The 21,628-nt window shown below is 41.2% G+C and overlaps 1 protein-coding gene across 1 annotated transcript in view; it reads left to right on the top strand.

The window, feature by feature from the left end:
* The window catches only part of cpne7 (copine VII), a 171,555-nt gene that overhangs the window by 132,556 nt on the left and 17,371 nt on the right, over positions 1–21,628 (top strand). Inside the window, exon 11 of the mRNA XM_060940814.1 lies at positions 15,439–15,493. Within this exon, the coding sequence (XP_060796797.1) occupies positions 15,439–15,493 (55 nt within the window). The remainder of the gene's footprint in view (positions 1–15,438; positions 15,494–21,628) is intronic.

The following is a 21,628-nucleotide window of genomic DNA, read 5'->3' as shown; positions in this document are numbered from 1 at the left end:
AAGTCCAAGTCATTAAAAAAAAAAATTCGAGTCGAGTACGAGAACAACACTCCAACCGCACCATTTGACAGTGGCTGTTTTAGTGCCATTAACATTAGTTTGTTCCTGAACATGGCGTATGAACAGGTGAATGTGCTTCTCTTTATCAGGGAGTGTGAAGTATTCTGTCAGCAGGGGCGTATCACCCACGGGGGATGCGTACGTTTCATCCCCCCCACTTTTGTTGAAACACAATTTCATCCCCTGCACTTTTGTCAGATTAAAATGACATCATTATGAAAATTATACAGCTACTATAAAATGTGTAACAAGGAAGTAAACTATTGCCATAACGTTAGACAAAAAACAGCCACGCAACGGACTCAAAACAGTTTTTCTCACCCGACCAATCAGCAGTTGCGTGACTATAATAGCCAGTTTGCGTAGCATGCCGAAAGCGCTCAATAATACAGTATCTGTCTGCAGAGCTGCAGAGCCAACACCAGTTTTACCGCTCCTGATTCACCGTTCCAGGTTTGACGTATCATGCGGTGCTTACTGTGCCTGGCTCTGCGGCTCTGCAGACAGACCCTTCTCAAAGCGCTTGCGATGCCGTCGTTCAAACAGTTGTCCCAGGTGCCATGCCCTAAAAGATTGTGTTAATTTCCATAGGACTATTAATGCTGTCCTCTTTTGTCGTGCAATATTGACAAGGATGCAGAAAAGGAAAAGGCAGGGGACGATTGACTCCTTTTTCAAGAAGACCCAAGTAAGTTGACTATATTACCCCTGCACCTACAGGCTTGCAAACGTGCCACTACTTTGAGTAGCCTACTGCTCAATCACTCAACCACTGCACTCATTTCAAGATCGAGGATCCGTGGTGCACCAGTTTTATTTAAGGCAGTATTGATTGAAATGCTTAATGTTAGTAGCATACTAGCTGGCTAGAGAGAGAGAGGCAATATTAGCTATGCTAATGTGACTCGTGCCGACTCGTGTGATTATCAAACGTTGACAGAATGCACTCAAATCTACACCAACAGCACATTTCTGTTGTGCTTGATTGATATGTCATGTGTAATGGGTATCAGGTTTTCACAAAACCAATGAGGCCTTGCTCAAAAATATCAAGATGTGTAGGCAAATGATAATTGAGTGGAAGGTTAAGGATGGCTAAGGCCAGGCTACAGTGGACAGGGAGTAAAAATCAAAATTCCACATTTTAATTTAAGATGTTTTAATTAGGGGGATAAATATGAGAAAGATGGGGCCAGGAGTGAGGACAGCAGTATGGAGGAGGCAGAAGGAGAAGGCAGACGAGAGGAAGGAGAAGGCAGACGAGAGGAAGGAGAAGGCAGACGAGAGGAAGGAGAAGGCAGACGAATGGAAGGAGAATGCCAGGATGAGGATGCTCATGAAAATCAGGGTGCAAATAATTGTGCTGCTGCTATACAAATTACCCAAGTGTTCAATAAACCTAACCAACCAGATCCGAAATTCATTGTCAAGCAGTCACTTCCTAAATTCACACTTACCTTCCAAATAAATTGGTACAAAAAATTTCCATGGCTTCATGTAAATCCTTGTGTTGAAGGGGTACTCTGCTTTTATTGCAATAAAGCATTTAATTCAGACTCGTAACCACTGGCCAAGAGCTCAGAGCTGGCCTTTATCATGACTGGCTTCAAAAACTGGAGAAAAGCCCTTGAAAGATTCCGGTTACACGAAACATCGGAATGTCACAGAACAGCAATGACATCTCATTTGTATGAAGACAACTCAGTTAAGTCTCAGTTATGCAGTGTGGCTGCTCAACAGCAGGAGGAAGCAAGGGCATGTCTCCTGAAAATCATTGGAGGGTTACAGATGTTAGCAAGACAGGGTCTGGCTCTTCGAGGACATGATGGTGGTGAAGGGAATTTTGACCAGCTCCTCAAGTACAAGGCAGAGGATGATCCCTGCCTTGCCAAGTGGTTGAGGGGTAGAAAGAATGTCTATACATCTCCCCTTATCCAGAACAAACTACTCCAGTTGTTCAGCTGCTCAATCCTCAGGGGAATAGCCGATGACATCAGAGCTCTTCCACATCTGCAGTATGCAGTAATGATGGATGGCACACGAGATGTGTCAGGAAAAGAGCAAGAGGCATTTTGCCTGAGGTATGTCAATCATACCCTTGTAGTTCATGAGGAATTCATCGGTCTGTATGAAGTTTCCTTAACAACTGGAGAAAATTTGTCCAGGATTGTGTTGGATGTACTGCAGCGTCTAAATTTGCCGATCAGTGGGTTGCGGGGTCAAGCCTATGATGGGGCTGCCAACATGGCAGGGAGGTATAATGGGGCCCAAGCCATTATCAAACAGCAACAACCTCTGGCCCATTACGTACATTGCGCAGCTCACTGTGTCAATCTAATCACACAGCAGGCCTGTACTGCCACATGTTTTGTCCACTACTCACTGGAGTGGGTAAATGAATTGGGGAATTTGTTTGGTCAGTCAGTGAAGTTGAAAGAGATTTTCAAGGGGATAGCCAAGTCTGAGGAGGGTCCTTGTCACACCTCTGAGCTAAGACCTCTTTGTCCAACAAGGTGGACAGTTCGCAGTGGTGCAATCCGTGCTGTACTCAATCAGTATGAGCGCATTTTGCATTCACTGGCTGAGATGGGAGAATGTCAGACCGATGCAGCTGTAAAGGCACAAGGTTTGCATGAAAAATTTCTTCAGGGAAATGTTGTCTTGGGTCTGTTGTGTGCACTGGAGACAACTGAGGAACTGGAGATGCTGAATGTTTCCCTCCAGGCCAGAACACAGACAGTTGATGGTGTGCTTTCAGCTGTCGAATGTGTTAGAAATGCCTATGCCCGTAAGAGAAACGCAGAGAGTTTTAACACTGTTTACGCCAATGCCACAAAGATGTATGAAACGCTTAATCTATCTCCCATTACCTCTCCACGGGCCCACAAGCCACCTCACCGTTTCGCTGGTCCTGCTTCTGCACATAAACATGCATTCCCAATTGATTATTACAGAACAGAATATTTCAAAGTTCTTGATGCTGTGGATGTCCAATTTAAAGAACGATTTTTGCAGGAAGGTATGCAAACAGTCAGAGATGTGGAACAAGTCCTCTTGACTGGAGAGGTAACGGATGTTGTCAGTCAGTACCCCGAACTAAACTCCGACTTCCTGAGAATTCAGTTGGCAATGTTTAAGGCGAAGTACACTTTCCAGTCCAGTAGTGAGGTAGCGCTCATTTTTCAAGGGATGAGTCCTGAGGTCCGTGGCCTTTTTGACCAGGTCGAGACACTCCTTAGACTGCTTCTTGTTGTTCCTGTAACATCAGCAGAAGCTGAAAGGGGTTTCAGTAGCCTCCGAAGGCTGAAAACGTGGCTGCGAAGTAGCATGACACAAACACGTCTTAATAGTATAGCTGTGTGTCGTGTTCAGAAGAACAAACTTGACCTGTTGGACAGACAAATGATTGCTCAACAATTTGTTTCTTATAAGGAGCAAAGAAAAAACACATTTGGTTGTTTCAAACACAAATAGTGTGTCAGGGTAAAGTAAGGTTGTCAGGATTTGTTGACAGTGATGTTAAGTAGTAGTAGTTACTAGTTGTAAAGTCAGTTGAGGCAAGTTTTTTATTACGAGTGTGTGTGTTTGTACCAAGTCTACTTTTCATGCATTATAACTGCTTATCACTTTTTAGAAGAGTTTTTCAATTGAGATTTAAAGGCATTTCAAATCGAATGAATGTTCAATAATTGTTGTACAGTAATGTTATTTGGCCATTAAGTGTTTGTTGTATGTGTAGTCTATTGCATCATTTTCAAATTTTATGCATTAAACCTGATGTAATGCATGATGCAAACAAGTTTTGTACACGAGTTTGAATAATTAAAGACATTAAAAGCAGGAACTGCCCCGTCTTATTTGAATGCTATACTAAAGAGGTCCTTCCAGGATGCTGCGCTTCTCCAACATGAACTGATTAGCCATGCCTCCTGCTCACACAAAGCGATCCCAGTCCAAACTGTTATGCATGATGGTGTATGATCTATACACTGTGTATGACTTCTTGGGCTATGTGAAGTTTTTGGTTTTGTTTATATCAGTGTATACCAGTGTAGGCAGCAATACTGACATCTCTGTTATAGAACAGTATCCTGTTACCTAGAATTATCACTCAATACTTTTTGCCTTCACTTACTGAATAATTACATAGCCCTGGCAGTAACAACACCAAAACCCAACATGATAGATCTCTGCATGAAATGCAGAACTTGGCTGGAGTCAACTGGATTTATAGGCTTTCTGCTGTCCTCCCTTTCATTTGCATCCATGGACCATGGGTATGAAAAAGTTCCATATCGGTCATTGACAGTACATCGCAGTGTACACGCCGGGCGTGTATATAGCCATAAACCGATTTCTAATGATATGGCTTCCCCATTCCAGAACACCCCCACTTTTGGAAAGCTTGATACGCCCCTGTCTGTCAGAGATGGTTGGCAGAAGGTGTGTTTATTAATACAAGCGAAGATAATTAAACCATCCAGAACGGCAGGCAAAATCGTAAAATGGTGAAACAGGCAATAGGTCGAGCGAGGCACAAACAGGCTATCGTAGACTCGGCAGAATCAAAGACAAGAAACAGGAAGGAAATCAGGGATCAGGAAACCAAACAAGGAAATAAGGCTTGGTAATGTGTCAGCAACACAACTTGATACTTCGCAAAGTAAGTTTGTTTTCACAGTTTTTATATCGGCATGCTGATTGTGCCTTAATCCTGTGCAGGTACAAGTCGTTTACAGCGCATGAGAGAGTCCGCTTGGCGTGCGTGCTGTCCGGAGTGCGCCTGAGAGTCTATCTGATGCATGCGCCAAGGTGCGCAAGTGTGACACAAAAATTAATGTAGATATAAATATCTTATGCCAAATTATTATGACATGTTACAGAAAATAGAGAAAAAAAATGAGTCCTCGTCTCCAACTTACAAGTCCAAATGCAGTTAATGCACAAGTCCAAGTCATCAGTGCTCAAGTCCAAGTCAAGTCACAAGTCCTTAAAAGTAGGGCATGAGTCGGACTTGAGTACCACAAGCCTGTATATGCAGTGGATATAAAAAGTGTACACACCCCGTTAAAATGACAGATTTTTCTGACGTAAAAAAAAAATGAGACCGCGATAAATAATTTCAAAACTTTTCCCACCTTTAATGTGACCTATAACTTGTACAGTTCAATTGAAAAACAAAAAAAATCTGTTAGGGGGAAAAACATAAAAAATAAAAAATGTTCAGCCTGCCACATCTAGACTTGACAATATTTGCCCACTCTTCCTTGCAAAAGCACTCCAAATCTGTCAGATTGCGAGGGTGACTCTTGTGCACAGCCCTCTTCAGGCCACCCCACAGATTTTCAATTGGATTTAGGTCTGGGCTCTGGCTGGGCCGTTCCAAAACTTTTTTGGGGTCATTGTCATGCTGAAAGATGAAATTCCTCTTCATCTTCAGCTGTCTAGCAGACACCTGAAGGTTTTGGGCCAAAATTGACTGGTATTTAGAACTGTTCATAATTCCCTCCACCTTGACTAAAGCCCCTGTTCCAGCTGAAGAAAAACAACCCCAAAACATGATGCTGCCACCACCATGCTTCACCGTGGGGATGGTGTTCTTTTGGTGATGTGCAGTGTTGTTTTTGTGCCAAACATACCTTTTGGAATTGTGGCCAAAAAGTTCAACCTTGGTTTCATCAGACCAGAACACATTTTCCCACATGCTTTTGGGACAGTTGATGTATTTTTTTTGCAAAATTTAGCCGGGCCTGGATGTTTTTCTTTGACCCTACCTCATAGTCCAGACATATGGAGAATACGGGAGATTGTTGTCACATGTAGTACACAACCAGTACTTGCCAGAAATTCCTACAGCTCCTTCAGTGTTACTGTAGGCCTCTTGGCAGCCTCTCTGACCAGTTTTCATCTTGTCTTTTCATCAATTTTGGAGGGATGTCCAGTTCTCAGTAATGTCACTGTTGTTCCATATTTTCTCCACTTGTTGATGATGGTCTTCACTGTGCTCCATGGTATATCTAATGCCGTGGAAATGTTTTTGTACCCTTCTCCTGACTGATGCCTTTCAACAATGAGATCCCTTTGATGCTTTGTAAGCTCTCTGTGAACCCTGGCTTTTGTTGGAGGATGCAACTGAGTAAATGTCTGAACTTTATTTGGGGTTAATCAGAGTCATTTTAATTGATGGCAGGTGTGAACCCAAAAAGACTGAATGCTGTAATTAAATCAAAAGGGGCTTCAACAAAGTATTAGTTTAAGGGTGTGCACACTTATGCAACCAGCTTATTGTACATTTTTTTAATTTTTGATGTCCCCCCCAACAGATTTTTGTTTTTCGATTGAATTGTACAGGTTATAGGTCACATTAAAGGTGGGAAAAGTTTTGAAATTATTTATCGTGGTCTCATTTTTTTACATCAGAAAAACCTATCATTTTCATGGGGTGTGTACACTTTCTATATCCACTGTATGTCATTGCCTTCTTCTGTAAAGCTCTCTACCCAACTTTATGACAACAAGGATGAAGAAGAAGTGACTCAGAGTAAGCATATTTTGGTTTATTTTTCGATCAGTGATTGTCTGTCGTCTATCTACAGTGGGGCAAAAAAGTATTTAGTCAGTCACCAATTGTGCAAGTTCTCCCACTTAAAAAGATGAGAGAGGCCTGTAATTTTCATCATAGGTATACCTCATCTACGTATGAGAAACAAAATGAGGAAAAAAATCCAGAAAATCACATTGTCTGATTTTTAAAGAATTTATTTGCAAATTATGGTGGAAAATAAGTATTTGGTCAATAACAAAAATTCATCTCAATACTTTGCTATATACCCTTTGTTGGCAATGACAGAGGTCAAACGTTTTCTGTAAGTCTTCACAAGGTTTTCACACACTGTTGCTGGTATTTTGGCCCATTCCTCCATGCAGATCTCCTCTAGAGCAGTGATGTTTTGGGGCTGTCGCTGGGCAACACGGACTTTCAACTCCCTCCAAAGATTTTCTATGGGGTTGAGATCTGGAGACTGGCTAGGCCACCCCAGGACCTTGAAATGCTTCTTACGAAGCCACTCCTTCGTTGCCCAGGCCGTGTGTTTGGGATCATTGTCATGCTGAAAGACCCAGCCACATTTCATCTTCAATGCCCTTGCTGATGGAAGGAGGTTTTCACTCAAAATCTCACGATACATGGCCCCATTCATTCTTTCCTTTACACGGATCAGTCGTCCTGGTCCCTTTGCAGAAAAACAGCCCCAAAGCATGATGTTTCCACCCCCATGCTTCACAGTAGGTATGGTGTTCTTTGGATGCAACTCAGCATTCTTTCTCCTCCAAACACGACAAGTTGAGTTTTTACCAAAAAGTTCTATTTTGGTTTCATCTGACCATATGGCATTCTCCCAATCCTCTTCTGGATCATCCAAATGCTCTCTAGCAAACTTCAGACGGGCCTGGACATGTACTGGCTTAAGCAGGGGGACACGTCTGGCACTGCAGGATTTGAGTCCCTGGCGGCGTAGTGTGTTACTGATGGTAGCCTTTGTTACTTTGGTCCCAGCTCTCTGCAGGTCATTCACTAGGTCCCCCCGTGTGGTTCTGGGATTTTTGCTCACCGTTCTTGTGATCATTTTGACCCCACAGGGTGAGATCTTGCGTGGAGCCCCAGATTGAGGGAGATTATCAGTGGTCTTGTATGTCTTCCATTTTCTAATAATTACTCCCACAGTTGATTTCTTCACACCAAGCTGCTTACCTATTGCAGATTCAGTCTTCCCAGCCTGGTGCAGGTCTACAATTTTGTTTCTGGTGTCCTTTGACAGCTCTTTGGTCTTGGCCATAGTGGAGTTTGGAGTGTGACTGTTTGAGGTTGTGGACAGGTGTCTTTTATACTGATAACAAGTTCAAATAGGTGCCATTAATACAGGTAACGAGTGGAGGACAGAGGAGCCTCTTAAAGAAGAAGTTACAGGTCTGTGAGAGCCAGAAATCTTGCTTGTTTGTAGGTGACCAAATACTTATTTTACCGAGGAATTTACCAATTAATTCATTAAAAATCCTACAATCTGATTTCCTGGATTCTTTCCCCCCATTCTGTCTCTCATAGTTGAAGTGTACCTATGATGAAAATTATAGGTCTCTCTCATCTTTTTAAGTGGGAGAACTTGCACAATTGGTGGCTGACTAAATACTTTTTTGCCCCACTGTAAGTATTATATTTGGCCACGTAGAAACGACCTTAAAACATTATTGATCTGATTAAGGACAACTAATCAATTCCAGCAACAGGCTAAACATGAACTCGACACTTCCTGTATGGCGGTGAGCTCTTTGGGATGGCGCTTCTGATTTCTGTTTCCAGATGGTAGGAACTGCTTCACGTACCAGACGTCGCTCAGATCATTTATGAATCTGCCTCACAAGTGTATCTTTTTCAAAATGTATGGAGCAGACACCAAACCGTCCTGTCGGTTTGAAGTTACCTCTCGAACCCATTCATTCTGTAAGCGTCCTGCCAACTTTGGGCCATAATGGATCAAAATTGCGCTTTTATTTATTTATTTTGTTTTTACATTTATTTTATTAATTTTTTAAAATCAGCTACACTTGAGCAAACAGCCTTGAACGACACACCTCTTAGGAGGCATGCTTTGGTTTTAATTTTGTTTTGGAATAAAAAAATCGTTAAAAACATGCTACAGTTTGCAAAGCAGATGAAGCCACAAATGCCGTGAACTTTCAAGCATTGCGTGTATGATGTCACTTCCTTTGAATGAACAATAACTTACCAGGAACACATTCATGTCATGGTGGACTCAAAGAGCCAAACTTTACCAGCTAAACAGACCATGTTCCCAGTCTCGTATTACAATACAATTTAGATAGCAAACTATTTAACATGTCTAGTTTTATAAGGTATAATTTCAAGGGGTGATATCATTTTCGTCAGACTAGCACTTTAAACAAGTAAAGCATCAAGTCAAGTCAAAGTCCCTCTCATGTCAGAATCTGGTCTTCCCAGGCAGTCTCCTGTCCCAGTACTAACCAACTCTGAGGCGTATGGGTGCGGTGTTGAGCTCCGTTTCGGTAGCCCTTAGCCTCTTGCCTATACAACTAGGGTTACAGTGGGGGGCGTGTCCTGTGGTAACCATAAGAGTTTGACTTCAAAGACCATCATAAAAGTGGTAATAGGTACCATTTTTATGATGGTCTTTGGTACGACCCGACCGCGAGTATTACTCACGATCTCCTGGTCGAGAGGTGGACACGCTAACCACTAGGCCAACTCACGGTCCAAGTAAGTCATAAACAGAGGTGGAAAAACTGGATTGACAAAGTAAAAGTCCTGCTTAGGTTTTCCTTCTGCCTGTGCTCTCAACACAGGTGATTTCACCAATTAGCTCATCAACCTGGCTTAGGGGATGTGGTAATTAGGATCAGCTGGTTCATTGAATTGACTGGAGCAAAAATGTGGCAGGGTTTTTACTTTCTGCACCCGGGTTTTTCCACCTCTGGTCATAAGTAAATGCAAATTAAATGTTTATATTTTTAACAAGAAAAGCTCAATGTGTTTTCCAGAGATAAAATTTAAAAGCAGTAGAACAGTTTGGGATTTGAAATGAACTTATAAATGTGAAATTATAATGCAACACTTGCCGTATCTGCATGTTTGTAAGATAGAGATTATAATTGCGCACATCTTGATGAGACTCAAACACTCCCCGAACACACACGAGTGTAATTTGGACACTGCTCAGGTGTATTCAGTGCCCCTGCTGTGCTGAACATCACAGCGCTCGATCCTGTGCTCTCCTGCACGCTCTGTTCTGAGCTGAGAGCAGAATCCTGCTGAGTGATTAGCCATGTGCCCCTGCAGCATCTTTTGCTCTTTTACTTTTCTCCCTTGGGCACCACTTTCATCCCTCCATTATCCCCATTAAATGACACATACACATGTCAGCGAGCCACAGCATCCGAGAGGAGTCGTGCAGCTATTCAGGAACAGAGTGGAGTGATTGGAATGGAGGGATATGTGATTAGCTGGAACCATTTTCATCTGGATGTGAAATCAGTGTAGTGATAGAGTACACCGGTGGGAGGAGATTATGACAAACAGCAGGAAGTTGGAGGTGATACAACAGCGCCCTGACGTTTCACTGGCCTTCTGCATGTGAAGGCTGTTTTCATACTCACTCTTGATTTATTTGCACTGAAAGTTAGGAATGTGAAAATTTCATAAAATGGTCTGGGGTTTAATTTAAATCAAATCACATACCACCAAATCGTGTGAATGTCTGGAAGCAGTCCACTCTTGGGATTCATGAATAATCTGATTGACTTGTTGATTGATTTCCTGTCTCATGTTTCAAAGTGTCATGAAAATGAAGAAAAAAAGGAAGGTTGTTTAGAGAAATCAAGAATACTGCATTAAATACTCTTAGTTTTATTTCTATAAGCATCGGTGTAAAGATACACTAAATACAATAAGTTAGCATCAGTGAAATGAGCATTAATTACAACCCTGATTCCAAAAAAGTTGGGACAAAGTACAAATTGTAAATAAAAACGGAATGCAATAATTTGCAAATCTCAAAAACTGATATTGTATTCACAATAGAACATAGACAACATATCAAATGTCGAAAGTGAGACATTTTGAAATTTCATGACAGCAACACATCTCAAAAAAGTTGGGACAGGGGCAATAAGAGGCTGGAAAAGTTAAAGGTACGAAAAAGGAACCAAACTGGAGGACCAAATTGCAACTCATTAGGTCAATTGGCAATAGGTCATTAACATGACTGGGTATAAAAAGAGCATCTTGGAGTGGCAGCGGCTCTCAGAAGTAAAGATGGGAAGAGGATCACCAATCCCCCTAATTCTGCGCCGACAAATAGTGGAGCAATATCAGAAAGGAGTTCGACAGTGTAAAATTGCAAAGAGTTTGAACATGTCATCATCTACAGTGCATAATATCATCAAAAGATTCAGAGAATCTGGAAGAATCTCTGTGCGTAAGGGTCAAGGCCGGAAAACCATACTGGGTGCCCGTGATCTTCGGGCCCTTAGACGGCACTGCATCGCATACAGGCATGCTTCTGTATTGGAAATCACAAAATGGGCTCAGGAATATTTCCAGAGAACATTATCTGTGAACACAATTCACCGTGCCATCCGCCGTTGCCAGCTAAAACTCTATAGTTCAAAGAAGAAGCCGTATCTAAACATGATCCAGAAGCGCAGACGTCTTCTCTGGGCCAAGGCTCATTTAAAATGGACTGTGGCAAAGTGGAAAACTGTTCTGTGGTCAGACGAATCAAAATTTGAAGTTCTTTATGGAAATCAGGGACGCCGTGTCATTCGGACTAAAGAGGAGAAGGACGACCCAAGTTGTTATCAGCGCTCAGTTCAGAAGCCTGCATCTCTGATGGTATGGGGTTGCATTAGTGCGTGTGGCATGGGCAGCTTACACATCTGGAAAGACACCATCAGTTCTGAAAGTTATATATCCAGGTTCTAGAGCAACATATGCTCCTATCCAGACGACGTCTCTTTCAGGGAAGACCTTGCATTTTCCAACATGACAATGCCAAAGCACATACTGCATCAATTACAGCATCATGGCTGCGTAGAAGAAGGGTCCGGGTACTGAACTGGCCAGCCTGCAGTCCAGATCTTTCACCCATAGAAAACATTTGGCGCATCATAAAACGGAAGATACGACAAAAAAGACCTAAGACAGTTGAGCAAATAGAATCCTACATTAGACAAGAATGGGTTAACATTCCTATCCCTAAACTTGAGCAACTTGTCTCCTCAGTCCCCAGACGTTTACAGACTGTTGTAAAGAGAAAAGGGGATGTCTCACAGTGGTAAACATGGCCTTGTCCCAACTTTTTTGAGATGTGTTGTTGTCATGAAATTTAAAATCACCTAATTTTTCTCTTTAAATGATACATTTTCTCAATTTAAACATCTGATATGTCATCTATGTTCTATTCTGAATAAAAATATGGAATTTTGAAACTTCCACATCATTGCATTCCGTTTTTATTTACAATTTGTACTTTGTCCCAACTTTTTTAGAATCGGGGTTGTAGAACAACGAAGAGATGTACGTTATTAGCTCATCTGTCTGTAAGGCCGATAAGGCTGTTGCCAAGGTGTCGTGTCCGTCGTACACAATTCAGTTAAATTGTATCTCCTCTGTCAGTTCTCCATGGATTTCTGGTCTGATTATTTTGTTTGAAAGAACTCATCACTCCACACAAAACTTGATCATTGTTTTGTCAATTTTTTTGTTAATGAGTTACTACTTAGGCCAAATTAATTAACAAATTTTCCAGGCCTCTTACTAGAATTGTATCTCCTCTCTGATTTCTCATCCGATTCCAGTTCTGACTGATATTTTGGGTCGATCTTTCCTTGAGGAACAAAACTTGGTCATTTGTTTGTTGAGTTTCTTGTTGTAAACAATTTGTTTACAGCTTTGTTTATTTTCAGTTAAATCATATCTCCTCCCTTTTGTTTGAAAGAGCTAGTCCTTCTACACAAGAAGGTTGTTGTTTTGTCAATTTTTTTAAAAATGAACTGCTAATTACCGGTAGGTCAACTTAACGAATTTTTGGGTTTTTCATTAGAATTGTATCTCCTCTCTGATTTCTCACCCGATTCCAGTTCTGATTGATGTTTTGGGTAGATCTTCCCTTGGGGAACAAAAATTGGTCATTTGTTTGTTGATTTTCCTGTTGTAAACAATTTGTTTACAACTTTGTTTTTATAACTTTGTTTATTTTCAGTCAAATCATGTCTCCTCCCTCAGTTCTCAATGGATTTCAGTTCTGATTGTTTGGTTTGAAAGAACTCGACTTTCTGCACAAAACGTGGTCATTGTATTGTCAATTTTTTGCTAACAAATTAGCAACTAGGTCAAATTAACACATTTTCTTCTGACTAGAATTGTATCTCCTCTCTCATTTATCATGTGAATTCAGTTCTGATTGATGTTTTGGGTCGATCTTCGCTCAGGGGACAAAATTTAGTCCTTTGTTGGTTTTCCTGTTGTAAACAATTAGTCATGGAGGTTGGTCCTCTCTCACATTGTCACATTTCAGTTCTGTTTGATGTTTTGGTCGTCATGGTTGGTTTGATGGCAGGCCAGATGAGCGACTACGTCCTTGACGTTCTGGTTCATTTTGTTGAGTTACTGTTGCCTATAATAACTCAGGCTGTCAACCAATTAAAATAATTAATCACAAATTAATCTCACATCTCTGTAAATCTGTTCTAAATGTACCTTAAAGGGATATTTTTCATGTTTTTGGGGAGTGGGTGTGGACAAATCTGCTTGCTTTATGTAAATGTTCATGGCCAGGTCAGGAAAGATAAGGCTGGACACAGCAAAAATGATTTTTGTGGCTATTTAATTCACCTTAACTTTATAATTTTGAGAGTTTAAGCACAATTCAGTGTGAACAAAACAATCTAGAGTGGTGGCTACAATTATCGACACCTTAACGATCTTTTGGCTGTTGCAAAAGTAGAAAAGACTTTCAATATGTAAATTGTGCATGAATAATTACTCAAACTTCCACTGGAAAAAAAAAGAGTTGATTCCCGATTACTTGGCGTATCAGATCAGTTGACACCGCGCCACAATTATCAACACCTTTGTCCACAGTTATCGACACCATTCCACAATTATCGACGCCCAGATGATTATTTATAAAAAATAATTGGTATGTGGTATTAAGTTAACAAAACAGTTTTTATTTAAAATTTGTTTTACATAGACTTATGTTTAGTACAAAATATCTTTTATATAAATATATGGATGTCGGTGCTTACGTAAATGAGGAAGTAATTCTAATGTTTGTAAACAAATGAACTGATAATGTTTAACCTGCGTCAGAAAATCTTTTTGTTCCACTTTCTACCCACTTTCTAAGTATTTTCGTAGTTCACATTTTGTTAATCAGTCGTTGTTGTTTGTATTAATTTCTAGTTTTGTAGTTTACGAATAAATGTCAACAGGCAATTGCCATTGTAACCACATGAACATCCAGGTCAAAGGTCAATTTATTTTAAATTAAGGTTTTAAATTTACGTCTAAAAATATAAAATGTCTACTGATATTGTAATATTTACAACAAACTGAAAAAAATCTGAATATTTCAAGCATGTCATTTTTTATTTGCTCGGAATTTAATTCTGGTCTAATTCGATTTATTGCAATCGGATTCCAAATACTCTATAAACATTCCATTCTGTTATGAATCAGAAAAAAACATTATAAATCACAGCACTTTTATTTTTTTAAAGGATTTCATCGACTTCAACAATGTTACACAAAGATCGATCCATAACAGTTGTAAATGTCACTTAATTCCACAGGGTGTCGATAATGGTGGACACCGGTAAAAGTGATCACTATTATTGACACGTCACGTGATTTCTCAAACGCGCATTTAGATACAAAATGGCGATTGTCAAATGAAAGAGTAATAAATAAAGTAGGTTTCGACAAGATCATGAAATATCAGTGAATTTGATCAGTAAAAACATGTCAATGACCTTTCCACCATGCTTACCTGCGATGATAACGTCCGGGATTTCCGAAAAACTGTTGATCGTGTTAAAAAAATTCCATCTCAGGTAACGAGCTGTGCCATCAGATGACAGGATCAAAGGGTGAGGGGGTCTTTCAGTTGATTAATTAGCCAATAATGACTGTTGTAACTGAAACTCACCTTTGTAAAATTAGTTTTTTTATTGGTAAATCTGAAAAGGTGTCGATAATTATGGACTGTCGATAATTGTAGCTGCCGCTCTAGTTCCTGTTATCACCTTCCATTATAGCAGCAGTAAGACACAGGCGTTGCCGATTCCGTCCCCAGCCTCTGTTTTTTCTCTCCTGAAGTTAATAAGACCAAAAAAATGTTCTAGAGAAACCACAATGCGTATGCGCCTCCATCCTAAAGACTTCACTGACTGTTCCAAAGAGCTGACACTAGAGACTCCTTCCAAAATGTTCAATAAACATCTCCTTTCCTTTGTTAAATAACACATTTAAAGTTTCAGTCACATCACCTCCTGACCAGAATCAGCACTGAGGATTCAACAGAAATGCTCTATAAAAATGTTCAGTTCGGTGTGAAATGATCTCACCCGTCCTGAACAAGTTCAGAATCGATCCTCGAGTATTCAAGAAAAGTGTGAAAGTGCCATTAATACCTGTGATGAAGTGAAATCGCCTTTTTTGCACTTGAGAGAAAATCTATAACATCAGTGAAGCCAGGCTTTCGTAGCCTCAGGTGGAAAAAGGTATTCCAGTCTGAAAGGATGACAACAATTGAACATTTTCTGATTCTTCTCTTATCACAGTGACAAAAGGTTCTCAGCCCTGGGCTTCGGCGCACGAATTCCACCCAATTACGAGGTAAGAGTGCGTTTCAGCTCATTGAGATTCATCTATCGTCTTTTGATTTATTTAACTCTCTTCTCTCACAGTTCAGTCACTTCATCTGACCTTGGCAAGCTGCTCTTGGTATTTGATTCGTGGGTCTGTGGCCACATATGTCACCTCTTTACTTACCAGCTGGCTTCATTTACATGAACTGATCCTCATACATCATCCTGATTACGTTATTCGGTTCCTCGCTCTCGAAAGAAATTCACATTGGAAAATTATTTTTGTTTGTAGCATTTTTTTTCTCATTTTATGTGGCAACCTGGCCATAATAATAAAAATAGAGTGGTTAACTCAGGGAATAACAATTTATTTAAATAATTTGTCATATCTTGTGTATACTAGGAGCATAAAACACTGCTTTTCACAAAATATATATGCAAACTAGTAGTCTAAATTAAAATCATTGTCATCCTGACCAGTAATAAAGGATGACCTGCAAGCTTCATATCTAACCTCACAAAAAGCTAATTAGCAGTTATTCCACGAAATCGAGTTGTATGGACCCTTTTCACGTGACGTCACGACAAACGCGGCCGCCATTTTGGACGTGTACTACCAGTAGTTTACCACAGCCAACATTGAGGAACGGCAGCAAAGAAAGTTTTTACTTTCAGCAAGACTTCCATCATGCCACTATATTGTTGTGCACCTGGATGTAGTAACCATCAACAAACAAGGCAAGGTTTATCATTTTATCGGATCCCGACGGAGAAGATGGATAGCGGCCATTAACAGATTGGCAGCCCTCGACATACCAACGCTTGTGTAGTGACCACTTCGTTGGAGGTAAGACGAATAAAATTAGCCAGAAAAGGCATTACATTGCTGTTAACATTCTGTGGCGGCGAGTGTGTAACCAAATAGGTTAAAATAACCCATTGTAACCTCTTTGTCCTTCTGTAGTAGCTATTGTTGACTAGCTAATGTCAACAAGTAGCTGGTATGTTACTGTAGCAATGTTTACGTTCAGTCATTTGGATGACTGTTAAAACCTTTCAGTCTCAAGTTTTTCCTTTACTGTATTTACTAGTTTACTGTAATTATGATCCGGCAGCTATTTACACCGGATCCAGTATAAATAGCTGCCAGAGCCAACGTCCGAGGTTCCGGAGCGCGCTCCGGCTTGCTCTCCCTCAAATTAAGCAGCGCGCGCCGGCTTGCTCCTGGAGTGCTCCGGCCGAGGTTCCCCTCAAATTAAGCAGCGCGCGCCGGCTTGCTCCGGAACCTCGGCCGGAGCACTCCTGGAGCAAGCCGGAGCGCGCTCCGGAACCTCAGCCGGAGCACTCCTGGAGCAAGCCGGAGCGCGCTCCGGAACCTCGGACGTTGGCGTGTATGTGTATGGCGATGGGTTTTTAATGACATAGGTATACAGATCATGTGGGCCGAAGTCAGGTAAAGATGAGGGCTTCGTGTACTTCCGTATGTCAGTGAGCAATCCTGGTGGAAGCAGGTAAACGTCGTTCTCTAAGCCTGCTAACCTCAATTTTTGCAAATACCTCTCCCTCTGCTCGCCCTGTAAATGCCCTACGTCGCTGGATAGTGAAGGTGTTTTCTGCATCTCGCTCCTTTTTCTTTTATGTTTTTCGTTTGTCGCCTTCCTCGCATTCAAACTGATTCGAGCCGAAGTCCACTACATATCCAAAATGGCGGTCGCGTTTACGAAGGTCACGTGACTGAAAAGGGTCCATATGAGCTGATAGCCAAAGAGGCGCGTAGCACCAAGTTGTCTATCAGCCATGTATGACAAGATTGAGTGGAATAACTGTTTTATTCTATCCACAGTCACTGGATTTTGAGAAACTGAGCATTTTTTTTTGCTGCAAATTCAATAAATAAAAACTTTATACAAAATGTCCAACAAAATCATTTCAAGAATGCAAACAAACCAGAGAAATGACAAGAGCAATTTGTGAAAAATGCAATAATAATAATTCTTTCAAAATAAAAAAGATACTTCTTACTATCAAATACTTTCATTCCACATTTTGTTGGGCTTTTTTTTTTGGGGGGGGGGGGGGGGGGGGGGGGGTTCGTCTTCTTCTCATAGTCGGGCTGTTAAGGTGAGAAATTGTTCACTTTGTGATAGAAGCATGAAATTTGGCACACTAGCTCAGGTTGATGTATATAATAATTGTAGATATGCAGGCATTTCAAATTCGGCTTCTAAACCCTAGAATACATGTGTGCAAAATCGACCCAACATGAAAACGAGTCTAAACGACTTTTCTTTTGTTTTCAAGGTATTTTTACAAGATTGCTGTGATGGAGTGCCCGTCATTACAGTTGAGTATGTGCTCTGACTGCCCAGAGTATGTGCTCTGACTGCCCAACCAATGAGCCTGGCTCTTTGGTGTTGTGGGCAGGGTGTAGGTTTGGTACCCTGTAGACCTGGGTTCAAGGCAGGATAAGGTGATTGTTCTCTTGCTTTGTGACAGATGGTGTCAGAAGTGGAATGACTTGCTGGGAGGTGTGCTCTGTGTATGAGCTGTATGAGGGACCCCAGAGATGGGTGGGGCACCCTGGTATGGGAGAAGTATGGCTGGGGGATCCCTCCTGAAGGGGAGGGCAGTGTGACTGAGTGCCTGTCACTACAGTTGAGTATGTGCTCTGACTGACCTATAGTACCAATGAGCCTGGCTCTTTGGTGTTGGGTGCAGGTTTGGTACCCTGTAGACCTGGGTTCAATTGCTTCATTATGAAAGGCATAAATACTATGTTGATCTATTCTTGAAATGTAGTTCCTGTACCTGTATTCGTTTAGCCTCGTTTTCATGTTGGGTTGATTTTGCACATGCGTATTCCAGTGTTTAGAAGCTGAATTTGAAATGCCTCCAGTGTCCCTAGAGATTATGGCAGGGAAGGTGAGTTTTTGAGATTTCACTGGGCAATGCCTTGGGCTCCAGAGGAGAAGGTGGGACATAGCTTCTCCTTCAGCTCAGAAACAGTGCCCAGGGAACAGAACCCTCCTCTGTCTAAGACTTCCAGAGACAGGTGGTAAGTCAGTTTGTTTTTGAGGTTAGAGCGCCATATTTTGTCAAGAGTGTTGCAAGCTTTCCAGGCCAGTGCTTTTCAGATCTTGAAGTCCTCATTATTATAAAGGGTCCATTAAAAAGGCGCCCAGGTACTTGAAGTCATCAATTCACTTGATGTTCTTTCCAGACAGAGATGTTAAGGCTGAGGGACCCAAGGATGTAGAGATATACTCCGTCTTGACGTCATTACAGGAGAGTCTAACAAGGGAGGCTGATGTTTCAAGGGAATGGAAGAGGAAATCTGCATCTCTGATGAGCTCTGACACAATTGCTAGATCATCAGCATAGTCACTCTCTACTGATCGAGTCAAACACCTTTTTAAAATCTACGAAACATATGACAACATCCATGTCATATCTGTTCATTTCCTTAAGGACCCTTCTCCATGCTAATATTTCTGTAATGGTCCATCTTCCTCTCCTGAAACCACAGGAAATACAATCTTTCCTCCTCATTCATTCAATACAAAAGATTTTTATCCATACAGGACACTTTTTTGATGGAATAAAAATGTGTTCTATTCCCTTCTAGCGGGTTTCATTCATTTGGTTCGATAGCATGCAATATTGTTAGCATATCGTTTATCCTACATGTATTACATCACTTTACCCAATGGAGAATGAGCGTTGAATATGGTTTACGATATTGCATGGTTGTCAGAGACATAAAACTTCTGCGCTAGCAAGCGACTGGGACAATTTGTAAACAAACATGGCCACCAGGTTTGCTTCGTTAAATATGGAAGATTTTGAGAGAATTTTGAAAGAGAAAGATGCGTTGAACACCCGAAAGAAATGTGTATGTATAATAATTATAATAATAATAATAATAATAATAATAATTATAATTATAATTATAATAATAATATTGGCTGGCTTTTTTTGTGAAATATCAGATATATTCCATTCAGCTACTCATCTTTGACTCATTCAGTATCATGCTAGCTGAATGGAACATATCTGATATACCACTCAATGCTAGCCAATATTAATTAAATAAATCGCTAAGAGATTTTCAGCTGCATTTCCAAGAATGCACTGCAGCCAGAAGCATGTGATAGTTGAACTTTCTGGATGCAGCATGAGATGAATGTATAAACCTCCCAGGTTTGTCTTTTGTCTTGGCTGTTTATAAATATATAATTATTGTGCATGAACAGTTTCCTGTTACTTTCAGTGCATGGATTCTTCTCATCTATCCACATCTCTGTTACTTTGAAATGGCTGAGCTGTGAGTTATAGGAAATACAGTCATTCCGCCTTGATTGCCCAATATAAAACAATAAAGTGCTGAGAGATTTTCAACTACATTTCCCAGAATGCACTGCAGCCAGGAATCATGTGATTGATCTCAGAGAATATCCAAGGTGGTTTGGCTGTTTGTTTGTTTGTTTTTTTGTAAATTTGTTGAGGGGGTGCCATGGCCTAATGGTTAGAGAAACAGCTTTGGGACCAGAAGGTTGCTGGTTTGATTCCCTAGACCAGCAAGGCTGGCTGAAGTGCCCTTGAGTAAGACACCTAACTCTCAAATGCTCTGGCAAGAGTGGTGGTGTACCTTGTGTCTGATTATTAAAAGGAAAATTGATGTGATTATCAGTTCAGGCAGGAAACCTCATCTCATTATCTCTAGCCGCTTTATCCTTCTACAGGGTCGCAGGCAAGCTGGAGCCTATCCCAGCTGACTACGGGCGAAAGGCGGGGTACACCCTGGACGAGTCGCCAGGTCATCACAGGGCTGACACATAGACACAGACAACCATTCACACTCACATTCACACCTACGGTCAATTTAGAGTCACCAGTTAACCTAACCTGCATGTCTTTGGACTGTGGGGGAAACCGGAGCACCCGGAGGAAACCCACGCGGACACGGGGAGAAAATGCAAACTCCACACAGAAAGGCCCTCGCCGGCCACGGGGCTCGAACCTGGACCTTCTTGCTGTGAGGCAACAGCGCTAACCACTACACCACCGTGCCACCTGGCAGGGAACCTGGCCAAAATAATTAAATTAAATAGGTACCCTATAGGTACATGTGCCTACTGCTTATAAATAAAACTGTTTTCTGATCCCATGTCCATACAGCGTATACATGTGATCAATTATACTCGCCTCATCTCTTGCAAGCATCACCAAGTTGTGAGCAGCATCAGGGCTTGTATTTACTGTGTTTTGTTCAAAATACAGTGCTGTGAAATAGATCTATTTTCAAAATAGTACGAAAGCACTTGTTCATGAATTGTCTTAGAAGCATTATTTAGTACTAATGAGCACATTTTGTTTCACAGGTGTAGTGTAAAGACTAAAATAAAAGATAAAATTTAAAAATTCAAGTGAATAGCAGAAGTTTGACCAATTATGTTTTAACTTTTAGTTTTCATGAAGGCGGCATGGTGGTGTAGTGGTTAGCGCTGTCACCTCACAGCAAGAAGGTCCGGGTTCGAGCCCTGTGGCCGGCGAGGACTTTTCTGTGTGGAGTTTGCATGTTCTTCCCGTGTCCGTGTGGGTTTCCTCCGGGTGCTCCGGTTTCCCCCACAGTCCAAAGACATGCAGGTTAGGTTAACTGGTGACTCTAAATTGACCGTAGGTGTGAATGTGAGTGTGAATGGTTGTCTGTGTCTATGTGTCAGCCCTGTGATGACCTGGCGACTTGTCCAGGGTGTACCCCGCCTTTCGCCCGTAGTCAGCTGGGATAGGCTCCAGCTTGCCTGCGACCCTGTAGAACAGGATAAAGTGGCTACAGATAATGAGATGAGATGAGTTTTCATGAAGGAGCTGATTTATTCCCACATGGGACTTTTGTAATCACAAACCGAGCGGATCGCTCAAAAGATTCCAACGTTGTCTTTGCTGCCTTCTCGAGTTTTTGTTGAATAGCTGGAATTCTTGGCGTAAATATCTGCCAAAAAGCTAAAAAAAAATTACAAAACCTTTCATTTGACCTTTCAGAAGGACCAAACAAAAGCTGTGATAATCAAAAGGTAAATTTTCTTAAAATAAACACCACTTACTTGACATCGAATCAGTAGCCTTGGCGAACCATGAGGTGAATTTCGTTGATCTTTTTATT

The sequence above is a fragment of the Neoarius graeffei genome, chromosome 15 (genome assembly GCF_027579695.1).
Source record: "Neoarius graeffei isolate fNeoGra1 chromosome 15, fNeoGra1.pri, whole genome shotgun sequence".
NCBI classification, from domain to species: domain Eukaryota; kingdom Metazoa; phylum Chordata; class Actinopteri; order Siluriformes; family Ariidae; genus Neoarius; species Neoarius graeffei.
Note: the sequence above shows the minus strand (reverse complement) of the source record. Positions and strands in the feature narration are given on the sequence as shown.